The sequence below is a fragment of the Cydia pomonella genome, chromosome 2 (assembly GCF_033807575.1).
Source record: "Cydia pomonella isolate Wapato2018A chromosome 2, ilCydPomo1, whole genome shotgun sequence".
NCBI lineage: Eukaryota > Metazoa > Arthropoda > Insecta > Lepidoptera > Tortricidae > Cydia > Cydia pomonella.
In genome coordinates this window covers 23,935,750-23,960,180 of record NC_084704.1, presented here as the reverse complement: position 1 = coordinate 23,960,180, position 24,431 = coordinate 23,935,750, and the positions used below count along the sequence as shown (strand labels likewise).

The window sequence follows — 24,431 nt, the reverse complement described above, 5'->3', positions numbered from 1 at the left end:
CAGCTGGTTCACTGGACTGGACGTGAGATGTTCCAGTGAGTGTAGTTGCTTAACTTTCCTTGTTTTCCTGATGTATGATCTCGTATTTTGTATTTTGATCTAATAACAGTGAGATAATTGTGACAAACGTGATCATTGTTGTCATACTTCTTTTTAAACAAATAAATATGTAAGCACTTTGCGTCATGTATAAATACGTCTATTGTCTATTAGATTCGAAAATAAATTAATAATCGTCAGTCCAATTGGAGCAGGTATATCCGCTGTACGTGAGTTGCGAAAAACGACCAACCTCAACGATAATTAAACAAAAATTATGGACATCGGGGTGTAAGTACTTTATAAATAATATACTTAGCTATATTTGGAACAAGCCTATAATACCGTATATTCAAAATATCCGACTTAAAAATAAAGAAAATTATGTAGATTTTAATTTACTAGGAAATGTTGTCTCGATTGTAATCTTAATAAATCAGTCAATGAAATAAATAAACCATATTCTAAATAGCTTATTAATGTAAATATTATATAAATTGTCTAATTGCAGGATAATGTTCATAGCAACAGCGATGTACGGAGTAGTATTATATTTTTGCGGTATGCCACATTCAGATGAAGCGAGGAGTCTTTCAGGCGAATTAGCGCTAGGCGGCCCAGTTCAATTTTCAGAATTATTCGGAAAATTTGAGAAAGAAAATCATACAGTGGATGAGTTGGGCAGGAAACTTCTGAATCTGAGTTTAGAAGCTACGGATCATGAAATAATGTCCTTGACAAGCAAAGGTATAAATAAATCCATTTCCATAGTTTACGAGGTCATCATCTCATTTTCCATAATACTTTTAGGGTAAAATATATAATAAAGAAAACAATTACTTACATCGCCTTTATCACCATTATGGTAGTTCTATAAAGTTTTTTGACGTTGATTGTTAGTTTTTTTCCACTTCCATCTTGCTGCTGTGGTGACAATAAATATAATGAAACGGTAAAATAGATCATACATGCAGCTTAGACCCTACCCACCATAAAGTTAGGTCGGTGTAGTTTTGTTAGAGAGCCACTATGACGGTGGCATTTGTTTAAAAAACAAATAAATAATTAAAGATGTAAAAAAATACATATAGTAGCGAATACTTCGATGTTTTATTTACCAACTATGTATCAAAGAACAATGTAAGAAGTTTAAATCCTGTCCACTAAATATTTTCTAATAATGTCTAGTCATTTATTGTGTTTTTATTAATTGTGTAGGTACAGTATCCAGAAGGTATTCGTATATGCAAGAGGGCTTTTATTTTTTACTTATAAGTAGGCACTTACTTGTAATCCAGCGGGGTAATGCTGCCAGCATCTACAGCACTATAGATCGTGCCATCGTTGATGGCACGATCTATAGTGCTGTATTTTCGTATGTTCTATGTATTTTTTAACAATACTTGTATTATGTTGGTAATATAAAATGAAATAAAACATTTTTTTCTTAAATTTAAAAGTAAACAACTTTAATTTAAATTTACAAGAAGGTACTTAATGTTAGTGCCAAATCGCTTGTGATAAGTTACATCATTAAATAGTCCTACTTAACATTATTTTTCCGCAATACAATATAAATACGGAAATGTAAAGCCTTTTATTAAGTACCGATTGAACACTGATACGTGATGTCGTTTTATATGTATACTTACTGAATATCAATATCACTGTTACTTTTTATCAAAATGTACGAAAGGATAATATAAATATTTCAATCGACCTCCAATGAGAGAGGGAGGTTTGAGGGTGTATTTAACCAGCAGCGTTTTATTGATCACGGTCAAAAAATTATGCAAAATATTTTTTGGTTATCATTATCTTCCTGTTACAAAGTAAATATGCTCGGCTGCCGTTAACTACATCTTCATATAAAATTGCCTGTGCTTCTTTAAACATAACAATTACTGGTGGTAACTATATTTTAGAGACTTATGTATGGTTTGCAAGTGAGCTCTGAGTATTTTCGTGTTGAGGACGCTTACACCAAGCGCGTGGTCGTGGAGAGTAGAGAGGGTGAGTTCGATGTGATATCCTCGGAGCTCGTGTGCAGTCTGTACGTATTATTACAATTATCAGTTTTATTACGTAACATGTCCCATTGACGTATCGGACAAATCCCTCAGAAAGTATAACATATTCTAAAACCCTTTAATTTAAATAGTTATGATTTTAAAACTCAGTCACATTTTTTATCTTAGTTCAATACTACCTACTTGTGATGCTATAAAGATTAATACCAGTACTATCTTGAATACTTGTCTTATAAATTTCTGAAAAACTTACATAAATGCGTTGGCCTCAGGCATGTTTTCATTTGGTAGAACGATATATTTGAGATAAAAAAAGTATGTTACTTAAGTAATATTTTGTTAAAATAAATAATTAAGGTCTGTCATGAATATTCACGACTACCTATATTCATAATAGGCCATTTTTAATTCACAAAAGCAATAAGTATTAATGGATATAAATAATTTTTATTTTATATTTAGGAATCTATTAAAAAAATACAGTGTGCACCAAAAATTACGCACAATACACGATCATATAGCAAGTTCATTCCAAAGCTTGCTCAAATGAACTACGAGTATATTGTACTACATTGACCTACATCAATAACACGGCCGCGGCCGCAGTGATCGTAGAAACAGCGATTGACTCTAGCAGACCATTGTCAGGCTGTACGTTTTCTTAAAAGTCAAGGTTTATTGTACGTAATTTGCTTTATGATAGGCATTTTATGCTCGTGAAGACAAATGAAATACGAACTTTAAATTAAGTATAATAGGTTTGGAAACCTCATGTTCAGGATGTTTATGGGCTCTACAGACGGCTTTGCGTTTTATCAACACAATAGAGTAAGATGGATTATAGTTAAAATAAGACAAAACTTGTCAAACGAATAGCTGGTGATTGAAGCAAAATTGGTGACATTTGTAGGTAGTTTAGCAAGAGTAGGTAGTTATACATTCGACGTTATAAATAAATGCCATTTTCTTTATGTTCAAATTTGAATCTTAATTGTCAATTTTATAAAACCCCTTTAATTACCTTCTACTTAATGAAAATCTTAAATCTACCAATACTTAGATTCAAATATACTGTTAATGTGCGTTTCAATTTATACTAAATTCTCAGGTACTTCTAACTAGGTGAGGTGACCTATCTTTGTTGTTTTTTGCTTTTTGATTGGATGCCGTCCATGCCTTTCCCGAACGGAGTTTTTGAATTCGTTGTCAGGTAGTAAGAGCCCTGCGCACTGAAATCAAACAAAAGTTACAATAAAATTAGTGTATTTTATTACTTCTTCGAATGCCTCCTCATCCTCATCTCCTCCTTATCGTCTACATTTATGTAACAGCTATGAGCACTATTGATTGAAGCATACGGCCTGCCTGATGGTAAGCAGTCTCAATAGCCTATGTACGCCTGTGACTCCAGAGGAAATTGATTATGTAATACCTAATAATATTTTGTCTAGTAGGTACCTACATAATAAGGGTTCTTAAAATACAAGGGCAAGGAAGTTATAAAACGATACATTAGGTTTCATAACGTTTTTTTGTAACACCTACTGTTTTAAAAATATAGACTGTTTACCCAAAGGTTGTGGAAGAGATCGCTCTTTAGTGATAAGAGCGCCTGTTGTCTGCCTTCATCATTAATCAATTGCTTGCTGTATCTTTTACTGAGGTGTGCTAATAAAGAGTATCTATCTAATATACAAATTACTTGAGTACATAGAAAACACCCATGACTCAAGAACTAGTATTTGTGCTCATCACACAAATAAATACCCTTACCGGGATTCAAACCAAGGACCATCGGCTTCATTAGCCCCAGTCTACCTACCTGCCTGCTGTCACTATCGACTCGGTCGTGATGTAAAGGTTACTGCTAAGATTATTAAGCTTACCTGGTATCGCAGTTTTCGCCCATGTAGACCATTCCCACTTCGGGCGTGGGGTTGTCGCGGAACTTGTGGTAGGACTCTGCAGGGGATGCTGGGAATGCGTCCGGGTTCCGGATCGACTCAGCGTAGAATCGCCACGACCTCCAGTGACTGCATAAATCTGAAAATATTATGATACCTACCGAGTTAATCATCATTCCTTTGTCAATATTATGAATTACAGTATGATTACAGTATGCTTATCGCATAGTAATAAATGCTTGAAGCATACTATCCGTTTGCTAAATACCTGAAGATAGTTTTGTCGCTGGAATTTTCCAGCAACAAAGAAAGGAGTAAATAATACAGTATGTCAGTGAGCTGAAATTGCATGGAGAAATTGTGAAATGAATTCATTATAAAATCGCCATGCACTTTTACGGCTGATGGTACTTACTATCATCAGAGAGCGGTATGGGTGCGAACCTCGGGCATCCGGGCTGTATGCTTTTGCCGCCGTTGGGCCAAAAATCCGCGGTTCCAGTGCGCACAGGCGCGCCGTAGCCGCCGGCATCCGTATGGATCACGTCCACGAACTCGGCGTCCTTGGCGCTCACATGCTCCATCATCACGCCGTCGGGATAAAACGCAGGGAAGGCCGGATCGAGAGCGGTTAATCTAAAACAAAAGATTTCATCTATGAATGATTTCAACATTACTACTCTGTAGGCATGTTCAATTTAAAACAGGCACAAACGGACATTCGAAGCTTGCTTAGGAACCTAATTTATGTTCGTTGACTTTCAGAGTTCGGTGTGCATTCGCATGCGCTTTGTTGCTATAGTGGGTATTTTATCTTCCTTGACATTTTATATATTCTAAATTTAATATTGTAATGAATTGACTGAATTTGTACATTTTATCATTTTATTTATGCATACGTATGTTTTTATTTGATTTTCCTGACATTTATCTCTTTTTTAGTGTATAAGTGAATGGATGTAGTCATAGTACTGTAAGCTTGCATTGTATTAAATAAATAAATAAATATAGTGAGTACTGTGTATTACATATCCAGTTTATATTTGTGAGTTCCTGTAATTGGCAGAGTATTGCTATTTAACAACTTCAATATGTCATCTACGCTGCTGGAATTCCTCATATAAATAAATAAATATTTCATTGTACCCAACGAGGGCTGTTATCTACCGTACAGTTTGAAATGGTTTTCTAACCTTTTGACAGTCTTTTGATATTTGTTCTTGAGCTCCCTCGCCGTGTAGCCGGCGACGTGGCTGCCGAGCGAGTGCCCGATGATGTGCAGCTTTTCCAGCTGCAGTCCGGATTCTAGCAGATTGTGGATCTGCTCAGCTGCCGCTGCGCCCACCTAAAATGTGTATGAAAAAACATTCATTCCCCAAAAATTCTGCAGTTTACGCAGTTAAAATAAAAACCGAAATTAACAATCCGAAAGTTTTACCCATATATTTTCCCAGCACCCCATACTGAACCATAAACTGTACAATTTGTAATGGTTAATTTTCAATATTTTCAATTCTAATTAACATTCGGTCTACTAATTTTAGTAAGATATGAGACATTGCAATGAATCATGATTAATATAAACGGCTAATTGGTGTCCAGACCCTAAGACAAATTAATTTCAGACTCTTGTAAAAATGATGTAGGTAAATAAATAAATGTGTTGTAAAAACAGAACGATCGCTTACTCACTCATGACATTGTAAATCTAATTTAGATGATTTTTGAGAGTGATTTGATACATTGCCAAAGAGAATCGCATATAGCCGACAATTTGATACAGATTTTGGGTAGGTACTGTAGGTAGGCGTTATTCATCTTCGTGAAGGTAAACTACATTCACGCTTACACGAGTAAGTAAAACCGGCTCTTAGTACATAGGTATCTCAAGGACGAATACCTACTTAACGATCAATTTTTATGTAGTTTCTGTAGTTATTGTGACGTTTCTAAATCAACATTGCGCTGAAGAACTATTTTACATATTTTTTAATACTACGTCGGTGGCAAACAAGCATACGGCCCGCCTGATGGTAAGCAGTCTCCGTAGCCTATGTACGCCTGCAACTCCAGAGGAGTTGCATGAGCGTTGCCGACCCTAAACCCGCCCCCCATCGTTGAGCTCTGGCAACCTTAATCACCGGCAGGAACACAACACTACGAGTAGGGTCTAGTGTTATTTGGCTGCGGTTTTCTGAACATATACATAGAGATATGAACTTAATTGGCGTGCATGGCCCACATACGTTACCTTTTTAGTGTTCCTTGCAGCGTTGACCAAGTACGAGCCATGTGACATATTAGACCAGTCCAGGAGCACGACATTGGTGCTGGGTTTAGCTTCCAAGTAGGCGCTCACCATGACCTGCGGTTGAGGAAACAATTGTTATAATATACATAGTAAGTTAGTAACAATAGTCAAGGCCGTTTTTTATATTACTAAGCAACATATTATGGGATTACGTTATCGACTGCAAATTTTGCGTAGTTACCTAATTTAATGCTAGTTTAACTCGGATAAAACGGTACTCTGTAGGTACTACAGTTAATATTATTATGTTGACTATATAAATACAATGTTTGTAACTAAAATAACTTTAATAACCTTAATGTTCTCTAGTTTATCAACTAAAGATTTATACAAATTTAAATTAGCTCTTAAAAACTCATGATTGTTTTGCCGTGTTAGTGTTACCTAATACCTAATAAAAATAAAATAAATAGGAAATCAGACAGAAACCTCTTGCGACTGATGTAATCTTATGAATAATGTTTCCGTATTTTTCAGTTTGGATTATGTATCGCTTTGTGATTGTGAACCATAAGGTGAGGTTTATGAGATTATAAATTCCTACTGCGAATAACTGTAAATAGTTCATGGACAATGAATTCATAATGATTAATAAAGAGAATCAAACACAGAAACAAAACAAAAAAAAAAACAAATTATGCGTAACTTCTGGTTACCTATGATTATTATGAATTGGCACTTACACAGCGGTTGTTAACCGCTTGTGTTAATATTGATACCCGAGCAAGTGAATGATCCGAAAATTTAACCACGAGCGTAGCAAGTGATTCGAGAAGTGGAATCTTGAGGGTTGCGAGGGCTTCAAAGGACGAGGGTTAAACAAACTTTGCCTCCGAGTGAAACACTATATTTTTCACCACACCAACGCGAGGAAAATACTAACTATGAAATATCAAAAAAATCAAACTAAATCAAATTCAAAAGAACGCAATAAAAAAAATCATCATTTCAAAGTCATTTCTACTAGCTAACATAAGGAAACAACTCAAAATTTGATAACTTTGCTCCACATGTATCTAAAATGCAACTTTCTCATTAGTTGTTGAACAATCACGAGGGCCTTTACCAGTTGGTGTGGTTAAAAAATATACCAAAATACTTATTTAACTACCTCAGATATAGTGGAGTTAGATCATAGTTTAAGTAACTTTAAATGTAAATTCAAATTTCTTTTTATAAGTGAATCCTCACCTATATTATCATATCTCAATCACTGTAAGATGAAAATTTCTCGCGACAAAAAGATAAATTCAGTACAATAACAATCATTAATAAAGATACAGAAAATGCAAAGCAGTTTTAGTACTAACCAAAGCAGCTGTCAAGTTATCAATTATTTTTTAACGATTGTCTTATCTTAATTTATTAAATAGGTATTTGATATTGTTGTTTTAAGAAAAAACGAGTCATTGTTTTTAATAAGAGAAAAAATAATATTGTCGTTGAATTTTACGCTTTATCAATCTTATTGTTTTTTTTTTTTCAAAGACTGACGTATTAAAGTTTACTGAAAAGACATGTTCATTTTGTCCGATCAGAATTACGTATGTTTACATCATAAACCTCTCTTACATTCCTGTCTGTTATTATGTATCTTTTTTTATGTATGCCTAGCGGCCCGATTCGAAGAATGATTAAGACACGTTTAAGATCTTGGAAAGATCGATAACTAAACAACATGTCAAAATGGACGTTTAATTCGATTCCGCTGTGATCCCAATAAGATCTATTAACGATATTTCTAACGTCAAAGTGACATTGGTTGCCCGAATCGAGCTGCTTCTGTCAATTATACGACATACAAACGATATCTAAATGAGAACTTATCTATTCCAGACCTTATCGTTATCGTATCTCATTCTTCGAATTGGACCGTAGGTTCTGTTTTAGTCACCTGGACACTCTCCTGTTGCGCCGTTTCGATAAATCCATGTATGTACAGCACAGTGGGACTGCTCTTGTCGAAACCTTTTATTTCGAACAGGCGGGAAGCTTGGCCGAGTGGAAAGTCCACGTACTCCTCTTCTGTGCTCCTGAAGATATCAACATAATTCAATAAGCAGAATAAGCATAATTCAACAAGAAAAAATGTCCGCATTCTCGCGTAGTGAATTCCAAGTTCGAATGTTCGAAACGACGCAATAAACAGTAGGTACAATAAAAATATCCCTTTTTTTCATTCATTGTATCTCTTGATCTATAGGATTTTAGATGAACAATGTACCTACGAGTATTTATATCTAATTAGGGATCCGTAGCCAAAATGCTAAAAACGAAAGTTTTATGGTTTCGCCATGTCCTTCTGTTCGTCCGTTCGGTTTACTCAACAACTATAAGATATATTTTAATGAAATTGCCCAATTCGATTAGAACAATTTAAATAGATAATTCATGATCTTGAATGCTTTTTTAGTTCACAAACGTGCACTGATATCAAACCGTTATTTGAATGACATTGGAATCATTCTACAAACGTATTAAAAAAACGCGTGTTGAGCCACGCATGATGGAGGGTTCCATTCCTTCATATGATACTATATTCGCGGCGCTTCTTCGCGGCACTTACGTTTTTTAATAAGAAAAAAGTTTTTTTACAGACTTTTAACTAACTTGACTGAGTATATATATACCCGTCTTTGTATATATCTGTGCTTCAAATCTTGTATGTAACTAAAATTTTAACCACTTCCTGGTATCCGAATCATTTGAAATTTGGAGTAGGTACTATCACAATTCCGGTTTGACAGTTACTTGTTTAACTCATTTATGGCTAAACGATTACGTCCATAATAATTTTCATTTTCATTTCATTCAAAGTAAGTACCAATTTCATGTAGGTATGCAATATTTTGAAGTCATGTATATAAACATAACCATACCACCACACCATTGGTATTAGTTTTCAGTTGACTACATTTCAACATTAGCTATTATATAAATAAAGCGTTAGGGTATGGGAAATTTAATGGCCTTGTAGTTTGTGCCTATTTGTTGTGCCAATTTATCAGATACAGCTATTCAGTCAACCAAGTCGATCATTATGATGTGTGGAAAGATACTCTTAGGTATCTTCGAGGATTGTTTTTTATGTGAACATTGATTCAGGTTAAATGATTGAGCATTGAGCACTTAAGCAGATTACAAAAATGAATTGCTGCATTTATAAAGGTAATTGTGTAATCACTGTACTGTGATTAATTCTTTGGATAGGTACGCTTGGTTATTTAACTGGCATCAATTGATCCCGATTAGCATTTACAAAACATAGTTATCGTAAATTTTAGATGTAGGTATATTCAAGCATATTAAGAGCATCTGACAAATGTCAGAAAGATATTATTTTTTGTTATTTTTTATATTAAGTGAAAAGTGACGTCACAGATATGATATTGAAACAGCAACCTAAATATAAGGAAAAACAAGTACCTTATTTCTTTTTGGATTTTCATTTGGTATAGGTACTAATATAAAGCGTATTATCCCCGTATTAAAATGCATGTTTTTTTTGTTACCATAAAGTTATAAAAAATATGAACTCACCCGTTGTAAAATCTTAAGTAGATGTCTTCTATACGATTTGTTCGGTCTGGTAAAATCCCTGAAACAAAGAAGTTACTTAAATTTACTATAATATTACTATAATTTAATGCTTGATGCATTATTTCATAAAAACCCAATATCTCGCCATTTAGCAATGGCTAAATATAATAGATAAATAAATAAAGAATGGCTAACTAATTAGGATCGTCGAAAATTGATTCTCGCTATGACTGCTTCATATACATATATTTTATTTATTATACTGAAACCATTTTTTCATGACGACTAGCGCGAAATTATTTACTGCCGTCCTTATCATAACATTTTTCCTCGTTGATAAATAAATATATGAATAGGTACATACATTTAGTTACTATTACTATAGAGAAACCATAGCAAACAATGAAATTATCGCATTCGGAACCTGTACCACGAGTCGTAAACGCCGTAAAAATTCATGGCGCTTACTCAGCGGCTTACGTGAGCGAATAACTCGCGAAAGCGAAGCGGCGCGGCGCAGCGCGGCGCTGGTGAATTAATCCTTTGATGCCTAACGGAAGTGTCCTACGTGGTCTACGTGGGCGATCTCGTTGCGAACGCGAATGCCGTGGGCCGCCGCGCCGCGCCGCTTCGCGTTCGCGAGTTATTCGCTCACGTAAGCCGCTGCGTTACGGTTTTAGGTGGCGTTATTTACGCTCCACTTCTATGGTTTGTTTTCAAAATAACAACAGCAACTTGTGGCACAAAATACAGTTTATCTTTGCTGGATCGATACGTAGGTAGTAAAAATAGTTCAATGAATACCATCGTCGAATTTCAAAAACTCGAAGACGTCTACATCTGCTATCACACTCTCAAATTGTAGAAAACAAAAAATAATACAAGAAAATTTCGAAAAAGACTTCAACAAATACATTGCAATTCCTTAAAAAGCGTTTAATATGTGAGCATTTCCATCATGCGAACCACCTTTTATAAAGCCTTTGTACAGTTGAAGTTAAAATGTAGGTATCTACCTAAATTCATCTACTATTAACTATTGATATTGTACATGTGCAACACTGAAAGTTCTTAGAAAGGACACTTAGAGATCATATAATAAAACGAGGCATGTAATTTATGAAAACATATCCCATATTTTTTCGAGTATTGTCAATGTGTCATTTGGTCGTCTTTTGTATTTCAAGATTCGAAGGGCCAATTGCACCATCCTACTAACCCGGGGTTAACCGGTTAAACCGTTAACTCCAGGTTTAACCGGTTAACCCCGGGTTAGTGGGATGGTGCAAGTGGCCCTAATGAGGCAAATAGGATGCCACACGCAGCCAGGTCAAAATTCTTTTCGTTGTCTTGTTTTTTGTCCCCAAAAAATGTGATGGAGTGGATCTTTTTGTATGGAGTGAAATTTAGTTTTTAATTTTTCTCAAGAAAATTACAATCTACAGCTAGAAAAACATGCAATAGCACTCAACTTTTTTATTTATTTGTTTTGAATAAAAATACAAGCGTGACTGAATGGTCAGAAACAAGACAACAAAAATAATTTTGACCCATTCCCAAAAGATGAATTTCCGGAGAAAATATATACATACTAGGTATAATTTTATGGCTATTTAGGTATTGAGATTCGTGTAAAATTGTTAGAAATCTAGTATTTTTTACACGAATATGTTTTGCATAAAGCTAATCATTATTATTAAAGCTTATATAAGAATAAAGGTTAATATAATTACATTGCTTATAGCTTGTATACTTAGTCCGACTGTACTACCATCATCATTATGTGTATTATAGTTTGAATGATTTCCGTGACTTTAGCTTATTTTGCCCGTAATGGTCCTTGTTTACTCGGTAGACATTTGGAATATTTTGATTTTTAATCTGCCGTTTCTAGTGTTACTACTGCTAGCAACTAAATTTTAAAACAATTATTTTCAGGTTAACGCTGCGTTTCCATAAGAGAAGTGCGAACGTAGCGAGGAATCCGTTTGTTAACAACCAATTCACTTCATTGATTATCCTCGCCCAGCGTATAGCGATTCTATTGGTTCTTAACAAACACATCCCTCGCTACCATTCTCGCACATATCTGGTGGAAACGCGGCCTAAGGGAATGAAAAGTGGTGTGCTTATTCTTCTAATTGCAATCACATTAACGCATCTGGCTAACTCTTCTGTTATAAGTAGTTGGGCCTCATTCCTTATCGTAAGGCGACTTTTCCCGGTGTCAAAAAAAAGTTAAATTAATTAATAATACTTAACAACAGAACAAAATAGCTGAATTGAATAATTTTGATAATAAAAAGTGTAAATGTTTTATAAGAAGGGATGTGTTTGTTTTAATAATAAATAAATACATTATTTATTCACGACCAACTTGGATCATTGTGATGAGGAGCCCTACCAAATTTTCATATATGAATGATACGCCGGTGACAGTCTCGAAATGTTTACAGATCAAGATAGGCTATTAGGTACCATGTAGGTATGCTAAGTGCCCCGACTGACACATTTCATCAATCTTTAACCTGCATCGCTGATTAATTAACAATTTCTCTGGAAGTTTGATCCCGAATCGAGATTTTGTAGAACTGTAACTTAATATAATTTTAAAATAGAGCAACAGACATGTATACCTAGGTGTTGTCATTTATAAAGCGAATTAAACGAGATTAATGGAATTACATAAACAGGTAAAAAAAGGTTTTTTCAACACACTTACTCAAATAATGTCATATAATATTTATTGATTTATTTATTATAACACTCGTGCTTTTTCATTATAGTATCCGACTGAGTTAAGAAGGTAACTGATTGCTAATAATAAGTATGGAAACGGAGCCTTTCTTAAATTGGTCGAGTAGATTTTACAACATGGACTGGCGGGAGCCGGCGCCCCGTCATTTCATTACACACATCTTACCTTACCGCTCGCGCGCACAATATCGCCTCGTGTGTAATGACCAACTTAGCACACTTGTGTCACAATGAACCTACTATTTTTAACCGACTTCAAGATTTCCAAAGGAGGAGGTTCTCAATTCGGTTGATTTTTTTAGTTTTTTTTTGTTAATTTATTTTTTTGATTGAGTTCATATATATGCAGATTGGTCCCGTTTTTGTCAAAACTCAGTTCTGATGATGGGATCTATGAGGAATCGAGGGAACTCTTCAAATGTGAATACATATAGTAATTTGTATATTTTCATCAACAAAGCATTTACATTTTAAAAAAAAGACATTTGATGAAGTGGAACGGCTAATGCTGATCAGAATGGAACTCTTTAATGACGCATAGTTCCCGCTTGGCGATTTGTCGTCTTCGTTATGTTTGTTAGGCAAATTAGGTTTTCAAGATTTTTTTTGTCAAGCTCGAGATCCGATGGTGGAGTCTATGAGGAATCGAGGAAACTCCTCAAATGTTAAGTGCATACATATAGTGATTTTTGTCTTCTCATCAACAAATCAAGCATTTATATTTAAAAAAGTAACATTTGATACAGTGGAACTGCTGATGATGATTAGAATGGAACTCTTCAACGACGCATAGTTCACTTTTGGCGATTTGTCTTCTTTGCTGTGTATGTTAAGCAAATTAGATTTCCAAAACAATTTTTTGTCAAGTTCGAGTTCTGACGATGGGGTTCATGAGGAATCGAGGTAACTCCTCAAATGTTAAACGCATGTAGTGATCTTAGTATTTTCATCAAAAAATCAAGCATATGAACAAATTCATATGAAACCCTATTGCCCCAACCCAAATCTGAAACGTGTCAAGGAAGTTGCAGAGCTGTCTTTTTAATATCATTGTATGAAATCCAAAATCAATAATCATCTTTCTTTCACCCGGTCTCCCTCATTGAAGTCATTTTTTTTTTCTTAAAAAATATAATACTGTAATTAGGTGTTTTACGAAATATTTTATGCATTAATTTCAAGCAGCGCGCAGTGACTAAAATACGTGAGTAAATCCTTAACATTATTATGACACACGGGAGACTTACACACGGGAGGATTATGACATACGTATAAAAATCGTTAAGTGCTCGAAATCATAGAAGGTAAACAACATCGGTTAACTTGTAATTGTTTCGGCCTTATATAAATAATTTATTGCATAATTGAGGTCAGTGCCGCTGCCCTTTAGAGGCCGTTGTCATGTCAAGTCTGGGAAACTTTAGTGCCCTTGTGTACGTCTCTGGCGGAAAATTGACAGGCGTGTGACACCTTGCCGCGCAGGGATGTGGTTTACAACCGAAGCCTCATCTCACGTGAACAAGAGTAACTCGATATTCGTAACAACTGTGGGCAATCCGAGATCTAATTTATATATATACTTATTTGACGACCGGTTTGGCCTAGTGGATAGTGACCCTGCCTACGAAGCTGATGGTCCCGGGTTCAAATCCTGGTAAGGGCATTTATTCGTGTGATGAGTATGGATATTTGTTCCTGAGTCATGGGTGTTTTCTATGTATTTAAGTATTTATATATTATATATATCGTTGTCTAAGTACCCTCAACACAAGCCTTATTGAGCTTACTGTGGGACTTAGTCAATTTGTGTAATAACGTCCTATAATATATATTTTTTTTTTATTATTCCAGAAATAAGCCGTCCAGTAAGCAATGTTTATATTGTTTATAAGAGGAATAACATTACCTGGAGGTATTTTATCCTCGCTAGTATAGGAATATTCCCTCTCATTGGGATTTTCCGAAGAAGTTATTTTTGTATTAGTAAAAGAATATTTTTTATTGGCACAACAAAAAACAAGTAAAACATAATAAAGTCACTTAAATTAAAAACTTATAAATAAAAAAAATGGCCTAAGTCGAAGTCGCTCGGTAGAATGCCCAGAAGGCTGGCCGCATTGCCCCTCTGGATGGCAATGCTGATCCGCTGGGCAAAATATTGGCCAGCCCTCTGGTCACCAGAAGCCTCTATAAGGCGCTTTGACAGCTCCTCATAGAGGCGACGCGCGCTAGGCCCCCACGGCCCCAGGGTTTCTACCCCAAACGCCGCAAATATGTAGCTACTACCTAGTGTGACATACTTGCGACTTTTGAGGCTTTCGGCCGAGGATGCAGCCGCATCAGCGCCAACTTTGGTGCCTGGAATATGGGACGGCGCCAGGGTATCCACGCAGGTCGCGTCCCAGACAAGTGGCCGACCCACACTCCAAGACACCAGCGTCATTCCGTCATGCCTCTTGCCATCGACCCTAGATACAATTTTACTAGCCTCAATTAGTTAATTTATGTTTTACACCTTTCTTACAAATGACAGGTTCAATGTTAAATGTATGAATAAAGCCATAATAAACTTAGTAAAAAGCATGCCAAAGTAAACCGTGAATTGATATGCACATGAATAATTACGGCACATACAATGTATTCCTGTTACTAATTGCATGTACCCACTCAAGACAGTATGGTAAACATCACGTTGAATACACAATTCCACGTGCTAGTATTCTTGGCTAACAGTTATAAATAACCAATTCTACTACAATTAACCGTTAAATACATACATTGAACAATGCGTAACGTAATGATTAGAAATAAAGTTTTCATGAAGAGTGTTTCATATTTAGTAGGTATGGAACGTCTTTCTGCTCTTACATTTTTAAGGAGAACCTTTAGCTTTTAGAAATATGATCACAATGCCATGTTTAAAAGCGTTATACTTTAGTAGGTATTACATAGGTAGGTAATTCTAGTGAATTCTAGTGTATCTTTTCTAAGCCCTAAGGTTGACTAGTAGAGAATGCCTCATGGCATTAAGTTCGCCTTTTGTATATTAAGTTTTTCTTTTATGCAATAAAGTCTAAATACAATAAATTTCATGATCGTTCTAGTGAATTTTGTGTGTTCAAAACATAAAGTATTACCTACTTAGACACAAACAAACTTTAACTAAAATGGTTATCCTACATTACAAGTGTCCTATAATATAGGTATATGTGATCGAAACCGGCAATACGTCCCACTTTGTCGCTTGCCATAAGGACGCTATGACAGGTTATTCGTATAAAATACAAGAAAATCTCGTCCTTATGCCAAGCGACAAAGTGAGATGCTTTGCCGATTTACCATTAGTCTATGAATAACGACATAAATCGATACGAAGAGGAAGGGTCGATTTGGATCATTCTGTGGTGTAAAAAATGAATTTACGTAAGTAGGTATATGTAAGTACTCGTAAAGACATATTTACAACGTAAAGTTATTTTTTGCTACATTGTTGTTATATGATTAGGTCCATTAGATCCATATGTGATTAACATCAGAGAAGGGTCCTTATGCTTCATGAGCAATAAGGAGTTTTTAACAGAATTTCAGGTGGAAAGGACCTTAGTGCACGAGGAACCAAGCATGAGGAACCTGTGCTGGAAAGCGTCATATTTCCTTAAATAAATAAGTCAAGCAAGCGAACGATTATACATGTTCTGATTTATCGTCGGAACCATTAACCCCATAGGAATGTTATCAACGACCTCATTGTTCGCATGCCACATCAATGGAGACACTCACTTCTGATTAGTGCGGGATACTTCCAATTACTGGGGCCTTATAAGCTAGCATCATAAAGAGAATGGCTGCTATGCTCTTTATTAAGCAGATAAGTACTTATGTTTTTCTGTCTGGAATTATGCGGGTGAATTGCAATAAAAATGTACATAGTTTAGGACCTGTAATTAATCTGAAGTTAATTGATTCCATTATGTTAGGACAATTATGCGTGTGCTGTAGACTTAATATGAAATAAGTACAATACTCATACTTTACTGATAATGTAAATTACAGGTCAAAAATCAATTCAAACAAATAAATACTATATATGTGGTTAATTTTCGTAACACAATTGTATGAATTAACTTAAGACCAATTAAAGATCTTTAACTATGCTTCACTACGTAAATTTTTTTTTGCAATTCTTTCGGCAATTTTGTGGTCAATAAAAAGAATAATAAAAGTAAAAATAAAATGACGAAATAGTACATTTCAATGCAAGTGTGCAAAGTGTGTGTTATTTACGAGTTTCGAGATGTCTTTTATGAGCTGTAGGCGAACCGTAGGAGGCCTGACATTCACGACAACTGACTGACATTCACGTCCATCAATATTATATAAGCACATCATGCACGTAGACAACATTGTAAAGCATCAATTAAATTGAATGCGTCTATTCGTTCGTGATTGATTCGCGCTAATAGACTGCAATTACCTACAGTGAGGATGTAAAACAAATTCATATGGGACGCCGACGCGACGCGGATCGATTACAGAGTTGACTGATCGAATCGTCCTATAGAACCGTCCTACATTATATTACTGTAACTTCGGAATCTGTAAGAAGCTATTAACTGGATATTACAATAATACTGCTGCGACTGTACTTATAAAATTCAGTAAAGAGACATTTTTTTTATATTATGACGAAGTTTCACCTGAAACGGTCAACAATTATATTTCATTAAATTTCAACGTTAATTTTTAAATCTATCTAGTAGTTAAACAGTAAAAATCTTAAAGTCGAACAGATAGAGTTATTTCTGCAGATAAATGAGCTAATGCGTATGTTTTCGTCTAGTCAGAGCATTTTAGATCAGTCAAAGCATGTGTTTTGGATACTGGCTTTTAAAAGTCAAATTTTTATAGGATAAATGTTATAGTATCAACAATATAAATAACATTAAATAATACAATGATTAGTCTCATATTAGTTTAGACCTAAGTCAACATGTAAAACATATTAAAATAAATGTTACACTAGATGAACTTTTCTGCGTCGGGTCTTACCTACGTTCGGTTTATTCAGTGTCAGTGAAGGAGTATTTATTTTTTGTTCAGTGTCTCAGTCAAGCAGCATTTGTTTTGTTGGTTGTTTTATAATATGCCACTTGTTCTGGGATACCGTCTTGATGGTCACACATTATATTTTACTATTTTACGGTGGTTACATATTATATACCTACATGAGAGTATTAGAACATTATGTAGCAAAAGATAGCAGTAGGGACGGTTAATAAATTTTTAATTATTATACAACGCCTAAGATTTGTTTTTCCCAACCAACGAAGTTTCAAGCCCCTAACTGAAAAGGTGTTCTCTATATAATCCTCCTAAGCCCCCTTAGAAGACTTTCAAGTCCACTATTTAAAATAATGTTCGCTCCCGATGCAAACTTTTAAGCCTTTTTTATCGAATTAGGAGATTAATCCAAACTTTCAATCCATTTTAACTACCTTAGGGAATACATTTCTAAATACGCTGAAATCGCATTTCTTATTTTCTATTATTGTGTCTTTTTACGACATTTCAAGTTCACTGTTTACAAAAAAATTCGTTCCTGATGCAAACTTTCAACACTTTTTTGACCAACTCAGGGAATGAATTTTCAAAAACTGTAAAATTAGTTTTCGTCTATTTTAATATAATGCCCTTTTACCAAGTTTCAAGTTGCTAGCTTAGTTTAAAAGGAAAGTTCCTAGCTTATTTTAGTAATGTTATATTAAGTATGCCTTTATAAAATGGTTTAAAGCATTATTTGGACTGGATTCCAACTTTCGACCCCTTTTGAAGCCTGCTAGGGAATGAATTTTTAAAAACGCTCAAATTACTTTTCTTGTGTTTTAATAATATGCCCATGTACAGAGTTGCAAGTCCCGCACTCAACATTTTTTTGATCTCCATACAAACTTTCAACCCGTTTTACACCACTTTAGGGGTTGAATTTCTCAAAATCGCTTCTTAGCTCTTGTGCACTTTATAAATGAAACCTAGTGTGTAAATTTCAACTTTCCAGCATTTGTAGTTTCGGCTCTGCGTGAATCAATCAGGACACCTGCATTTATATTATATTAGAGATTGGCCCTAGATGAATAATTTATATAAGCTCAATATTACCAGTACCTGTGTCGACACGTTTCGATTTTTTTATATTCTTGTTTTTATAAGAACTCGGTTATTTTAAAAAGCGTTAAAACGACCAAATAAATGCGCCGTAAACAGACGCCTAGCATAGAAAATCGGCAACAATAAACGCAATAATCAAAGCAGTCAGACACGGATCAAGGATGACTCACGCTAGACCGGGCCGGGGCCAGGCCAGAGCGTCTGACACGTCATTTTCTATGACGGCTGATCGGTGATCACGTTGTGCTTTCCAGAGAAAACGAAGCGCCGGAAGCTCCGGCCCGGCCCCGGCCCGGCCCCGGCCCGGTCTAGCGTGAGTCATTCTTTATTTCTTGCTCATTCTGTTCCCAAAATTTCGTTACGATTGGTTAAGTTTTGGAGGAGGAAAATGTTGAGAACGAAACGTCGATTTCTGAAATTTTTACACAGAATTTTTTCTCTAAACTGCAGTTAGGTAACCTATCCTTATCGCACAAATTTTAGTAGCCGCCTTCATCAGCACGATGGAGATATTTACTTAAAATTCTCAAATATGAGGAGGAGCTTAGCTAGTATTTCCTCTTAAAAGCACATAAAGTGATATCTGAAATAAATGTATTATGATTTACATGGTAACGAACTGAATAGCGAACGAATAAAACATAGACCACAGAGCAAAAGCGATGAATTAAAGAAGAAATTAATGGGTTTAGTTTGTGTTGGACTTGCCAACACCACTTGTTAAAATTCCTGAAACACGATCATCAATAAACGGGCGAATCAAAATTCAAACATTGTGGGAAAAGCACGGAAATAAATTATAAATCTTTTCCCCCATGTAATAAACAAAATAATTGAGTGTAACGAGTGGTCATATGTACCTACGAATATATGAGTTTAAAATAAACATTGTTTAAAACTCAACCTAGATTTTCTTTCGCAATTGGGTAAAATGAATTAGCTGTGAAGTCATCACGGGCTTCATTGGATGCGTTTGCCTCCAGGCCAAGGTTTCACGTTGCGTGCTATCTGCATATAAACCACTCGTTAACTTATGTCGTCTTGTTGTTACTATAGAGCCCTTTTGATGATTGAATGAATGTTAAAAGAATGTGATCAATAAATATTTAAGTTCACGGTTCCCAGTCTTATGATTGCTAACAACCCAATTTGTTAATATTGTGAAATAGGTAAGTAAGTTAATATACTGGGTGTTCCGACCAGTACGAATCATATGAAACCCAAAGATTTGCAGAGATGGACAAAGTACTAACAGCACAATATTGTTGATTTCTCCGTAACCACTAATTTTGCATGCACACACACACACACACACACACACACAGATAAAAAATAATTTTATGAAACATGAACCCTGTATATCTTATAAGAATATACCTTGGATTAAAATAATCTCACTAACGGTTCAAGAAAGTTAAATTCTCAAAATTCTAGACTAAGTTTTGTGAAAAAAGTTTTATTGCATGGGTCAAGATTGAGAAGAGCCCTTTTATTTGATAATTTGTTATTTGAGACAAGAAAGCAGTTCTTGTCCCAAGATATTTAATACTAGCCATTCTATTCCTTGGGCAAGACATTTTCTAGTTTCCTTATATTGACATTCGAAAAGATCTTGAAAAAAAAAAATCCTTGTTTCAGGAACTTTATTTTATGTGTACCTTCTTACATAGGGTTCAAATGGGTAGCCCTTACGGTCCTCTATCTTGCAAAACCGACATCCAGTATAAATAATCACATTCACAATTGTATACAAATGCTTACAATGAGTAAAAACTGCACAATACCTACCTAATATTTTATTCATAAATGGCGTGTCTCGAAGTAAAATGCCAGTTCTGACAGTTACGGACAGCAACTTCTATTAATAAAATCTAAAGACAATAATAGAAAAGAGAAAACAGAGGTACGTGAGTAATAAGTAAAAACTAAAATCAATGATTAGTTACCTACTATGAAATAACTAATATCTACACACTATCTAGTCTAGTTATTATACTTGTATCATCATGTTTCATGAACCATTTAGAACTTACTTCCTTTGTGTGTACGGCTAAATCTGTCTCCAGGTAGGTAGTGTACTCGTAGGCTAATGATAAGATAATGAATCATGAGACTACCACAAAAAATCGGTTTTAGCGATGTGCGACAATACAAATTAAGCACATAACTTAAAATATGGTAGACAACAGGCGGTCTTTTCACTAAAGAGCGATCTCTTCGAGACAACCTTAGGGTAGTGGAGAAGAGGCAAAAGCCCTCTTCATGATCAGTTCCTTTTCATCAAAAAGCACTGTTTAAAAGTGTTTGGTTTTTAAATAAATAAAAAAAACAATTATTTGGGATTTGAGGAATACCGCCTATTCCGCATGGAATCCATCGTGACCTTGACAAAAAAAATTAAACCTAACTTGCTGAACACACTACTAACGAAGTAGACCTATCGCCAAACTTGAAATCGTGTCATTGAGGGGTTTTGTTTAGGTCTTCATCGGCAGTTCTACTTCATAATATGTCATTTTTTTAATGATATAAACATTTAAAAAAAAATTACATAAATATAATAAATATTATAGGATATTATTACACAAATTGACTAAGTCCCACACTAAGCTCAATAAGGCTTGTGTTTTGGGTACTCAGCCAACGATATAATTATATAATATATAAATATTTATAAATACTTCAATACATAGATAATACCCATGACTCAGGATCAAATATCGGTGCTCATCACAAATGCCCTTAACAGGATTTGAACCCGGGACCAGTCGTCTTCATAGGCTGGGTCACTACCCACTAGGCCAGACATGCTTGACTGTTAGAAATGCTTGATTTGTTAATTGTTAGTGATAATACAATAATTAGTGTATGTATGCGTTTAAGATTTGGAGTTCCTTCGATTCCTCGTGGATCCGGTTATCAGAACTAGATGTTGACAAAAATGGTACCAATCTGTATTGTTTTTTCAATCAAATAAATATTTCTCCAAATCAGTTCAGAAATGACGAAGTTCTACTAAATAATATTAAAAAAAAACTTCGTACCATCTTATCCTTTTCGAATTTTGAAGTCGGTTAAAAAGGATCATTATGTCAAAAGATAACTGCCTACTTATTGCAAAAAAAAAAACATTTGGGACCCTCTTTTTCGAGATTTATCTAAGCAACTTATACACATTGTCTAAACTCAATGAATCTTAAACTATCGTGACAATAATTTTTAAATCACTTTCAAGAGATCCATCTCAAAGAAAAGTCAGAGCATAATGTTACAATTTTCCTCCTTAGGTTCGTCATGCTATCTCCAGTGATACTGGTTTAAGGGTCGGTTGCACCAAACCGTCTGTCACCGTTAAAGCGTTCGCTAAATTTTATTGTATCGGAAGTTTCATACCTTGATCAGGCCGCTAAATGTCGTTGGTGCAACTGTACCTAAGTTTCTTATCGACGTAACTGCGTCATAGGCACTTAACTATTAATCAAATCACATTTTCATTAGATAGGCAGGTATCCATTATTGATTATTTATGAAAAAGTGATTGAAAAATAGCCATTTTCGAAAAAAAATTGATGGAATAGTTAGATAGGTACTTGGGTGTTTTATACACGAAACCATGATGAGTGACCGGTCGGTCATGAGAACTGGAGCATGATAGTGGTTGGGAAATTATAGTTTGTCGACGGCTATTAAACATGTATGAGGACTAAATTGAATCTGGCTTGTTTTTCAAATTTTATTTTTATGGAGGGAGATAAAAGTTAGCTTGGCTTTGTACATCGCTGTATTTTGTAATTATTTGTATACAACACACGGTGAAATTTAATCGATGATCAGTACCCCTAGTGTAAATATTTTCGACAGCGAAACGTGACGTACGCGTTTGCGTTAAGTGTCATTTTGTACTTCCAAAACGTCCCGCTTGGCGCGCTGTTCAAAAACCCATACAAAATGAGACTTAACGCAAACGCGTACGTCACGTTTCGCTATCGACTAAATTTACACTAGGGGTACTGGAACTCAGTTTTCTAACGCAGTAATCGATAACATAACAATTTTTTATAACACCTCATTTTTAAGTTACAACTAAATGTTAATTGAAATTTATCATCATCCTACCAATGGTTTAGTCTTTAAAACCTCTGTCTAAAGTAACAACAATTAAAAATTAAAGACTTATGAGCAATAAGTTGTCAATTTATCATTGTTAAATTCATATTAAGCCATGGCACTTGACGTAGAACTCGGTTTTTTCTGATCTACCCGTATGTCAGCTGTGTGAAGCTCGTCGATAATAGTTTTTGACAAAATTGCGCTTAACTGCGCGGTAGCCATAGACAAAAGAGTGAAGTGACATACAACTACTTCCCTTCAATAAATGTGTCCATGAATGCAGCGATTATTTATTGTAACGATAGCATTAACTGTAATTAATTAGTTGTAATTAAGTATATTGCTAGAGATCTCGCGTATTGAATTGAATTTAGATGATGTAGGTAATTAATATTTTTCAACTCGTGATCACCGATTAAATTTCACAGTGTATATTGAAGTTAGCAAACAGGTAGTTTGCCGAATTAAAGTTTAGCTGTGAAACAATTTAAGTCTAAACATTAAAATATATGTTATTCAAATGGAAAATTAAATTAACATGTAATAATAATTAATTTGACTTATTATTATTATTATTAATCGCACTAGCTTACTTATAACAATTATTAAATAATACGTTAACGATAACACATTACTAGATAGGTACGATTAGAACCTAATCACGGTCATGCAAAGGGCTCTTTTGCAAATGATAACGATTAACGATTACAACGAACGACTGATATCGTATTTATATGTATACTATGACGTCGACGGGCGGTAGATATTACGAGTATGATATGAGAAAAGTCGGAAGAGAATCCTTATCAGTTTCGCGAGATAACACACCTGTCAAAGACTTACACAACCACGTGCTCCGGAAAAGGCCGAGCGGATACGAAGCAGAACGATCGTGGACGTAAATAGTCTTGCGGCACGCGTACTTCGCATCGGTATTTATTTGTTCCCGATACTTTAACTAAGTTGTTGAAAAAATGTGGCGCCGCAAGGGTGAGGTGGCGACCCTACGCGATTTCGCGTCGGAACGTATTATAATTGAGAAGTTTATTGAGGAAGTCGTGATTGGTTGTTCCGTACCTGTTCCCCACCAGTAGCGTTTCCAGCCGTCCGTCACTGCGCGCAGCATGGCGTCCGCAGCCGCCTGCGAGTCGGTACCGACTGAGACTGACTCACGATCACAACACACCGATTCGAAAGTCAGCTTCACGCATTTTAACGAAATCGAAAAAAACAACCCCGTCTGTGACATAATGCTCGTGTCATTAGAAAAGATAATTCATTCGAATGCCAAACGCATCCAAAATGTATTGTAATGTATTGTTTGAAACTTTAATCTTTAGGCAAAAATGGGCGTTTTACTTTAAACTTGAATTTTAATTGTAAATAAACGATCACGACATTTTCAAATGACAATTACCACCTAACTTGGCTAAGTATTTAATAGGTTTTAGTAGGGTCTTTTATGTAGTTCAGGAAAGGGCTCTTCGGAGCATGCTGATTCAATTAATTCCTAATTAGGACGAGAGTGCTCTTAATGCAGAGTAGACTCGGATTTGACATCGTCGCCTGTCAGGG

The 24,431-nt window shown here is 35.2% G+C and overlaps 1 protein-coding gene across 3 annotated transcripts; it reads right to left on the bottom strand.

Annotated features, from left to right (window-relative positions):
• Positions 1 to 1,130: 1,130 nt before the first annotated feature.
• Positions 1,131 to 24,073, bottom strand: LOC133534687 (inactive pancreatic lipase-related protein 1-like). 3 transcript variants are annotated; one of them, XM_061873915.1, is made up of 9 exons: positions 23,934 to 24,073; positions 9,825 to 9,882; positions 8,179 to 8,317; positions 6,225 to 6,338; positions 5,167 to 5,318; positions 4,389 to 4,609; positions 3,956 to 4,130; positions 1,438 to 3,298; positions 1,131 to 1,321 (listed from the first exon to the last, which is right to left on the bottom strand). In XM_061873915.1, the coding sequence occupies exons 1-8, from the start codon at positions 23,980 to 23,982 to the stop codon at positions 3,202 to 3,204; spliced, it is 1,005 nt and encodes a 334-aa protein (XP_061729899.1). In that variant the 5' UTR covers positions 23,983 to 24,073; the 3' UTR covers positions 1,131 to 1,321; positions 1,438 to 3,201. The 3 variants fall into 3 exon arrangements, with proteins under 3 accessions (XP_061729899.1, XP_061729900.1, XP_061729901.1); XM_061873916.1 differs by having other exon boundaries at positions 3,956 to 4,112; positions 23,934 to 24,071; XM_061873917.1 differs by lacking the exon at positions 23,934 to 24,073 and adding an exon at positions 10,629 to 10,783.
• Positions 24,074 to 24,431: the final 358 nt, after the last annotated feature.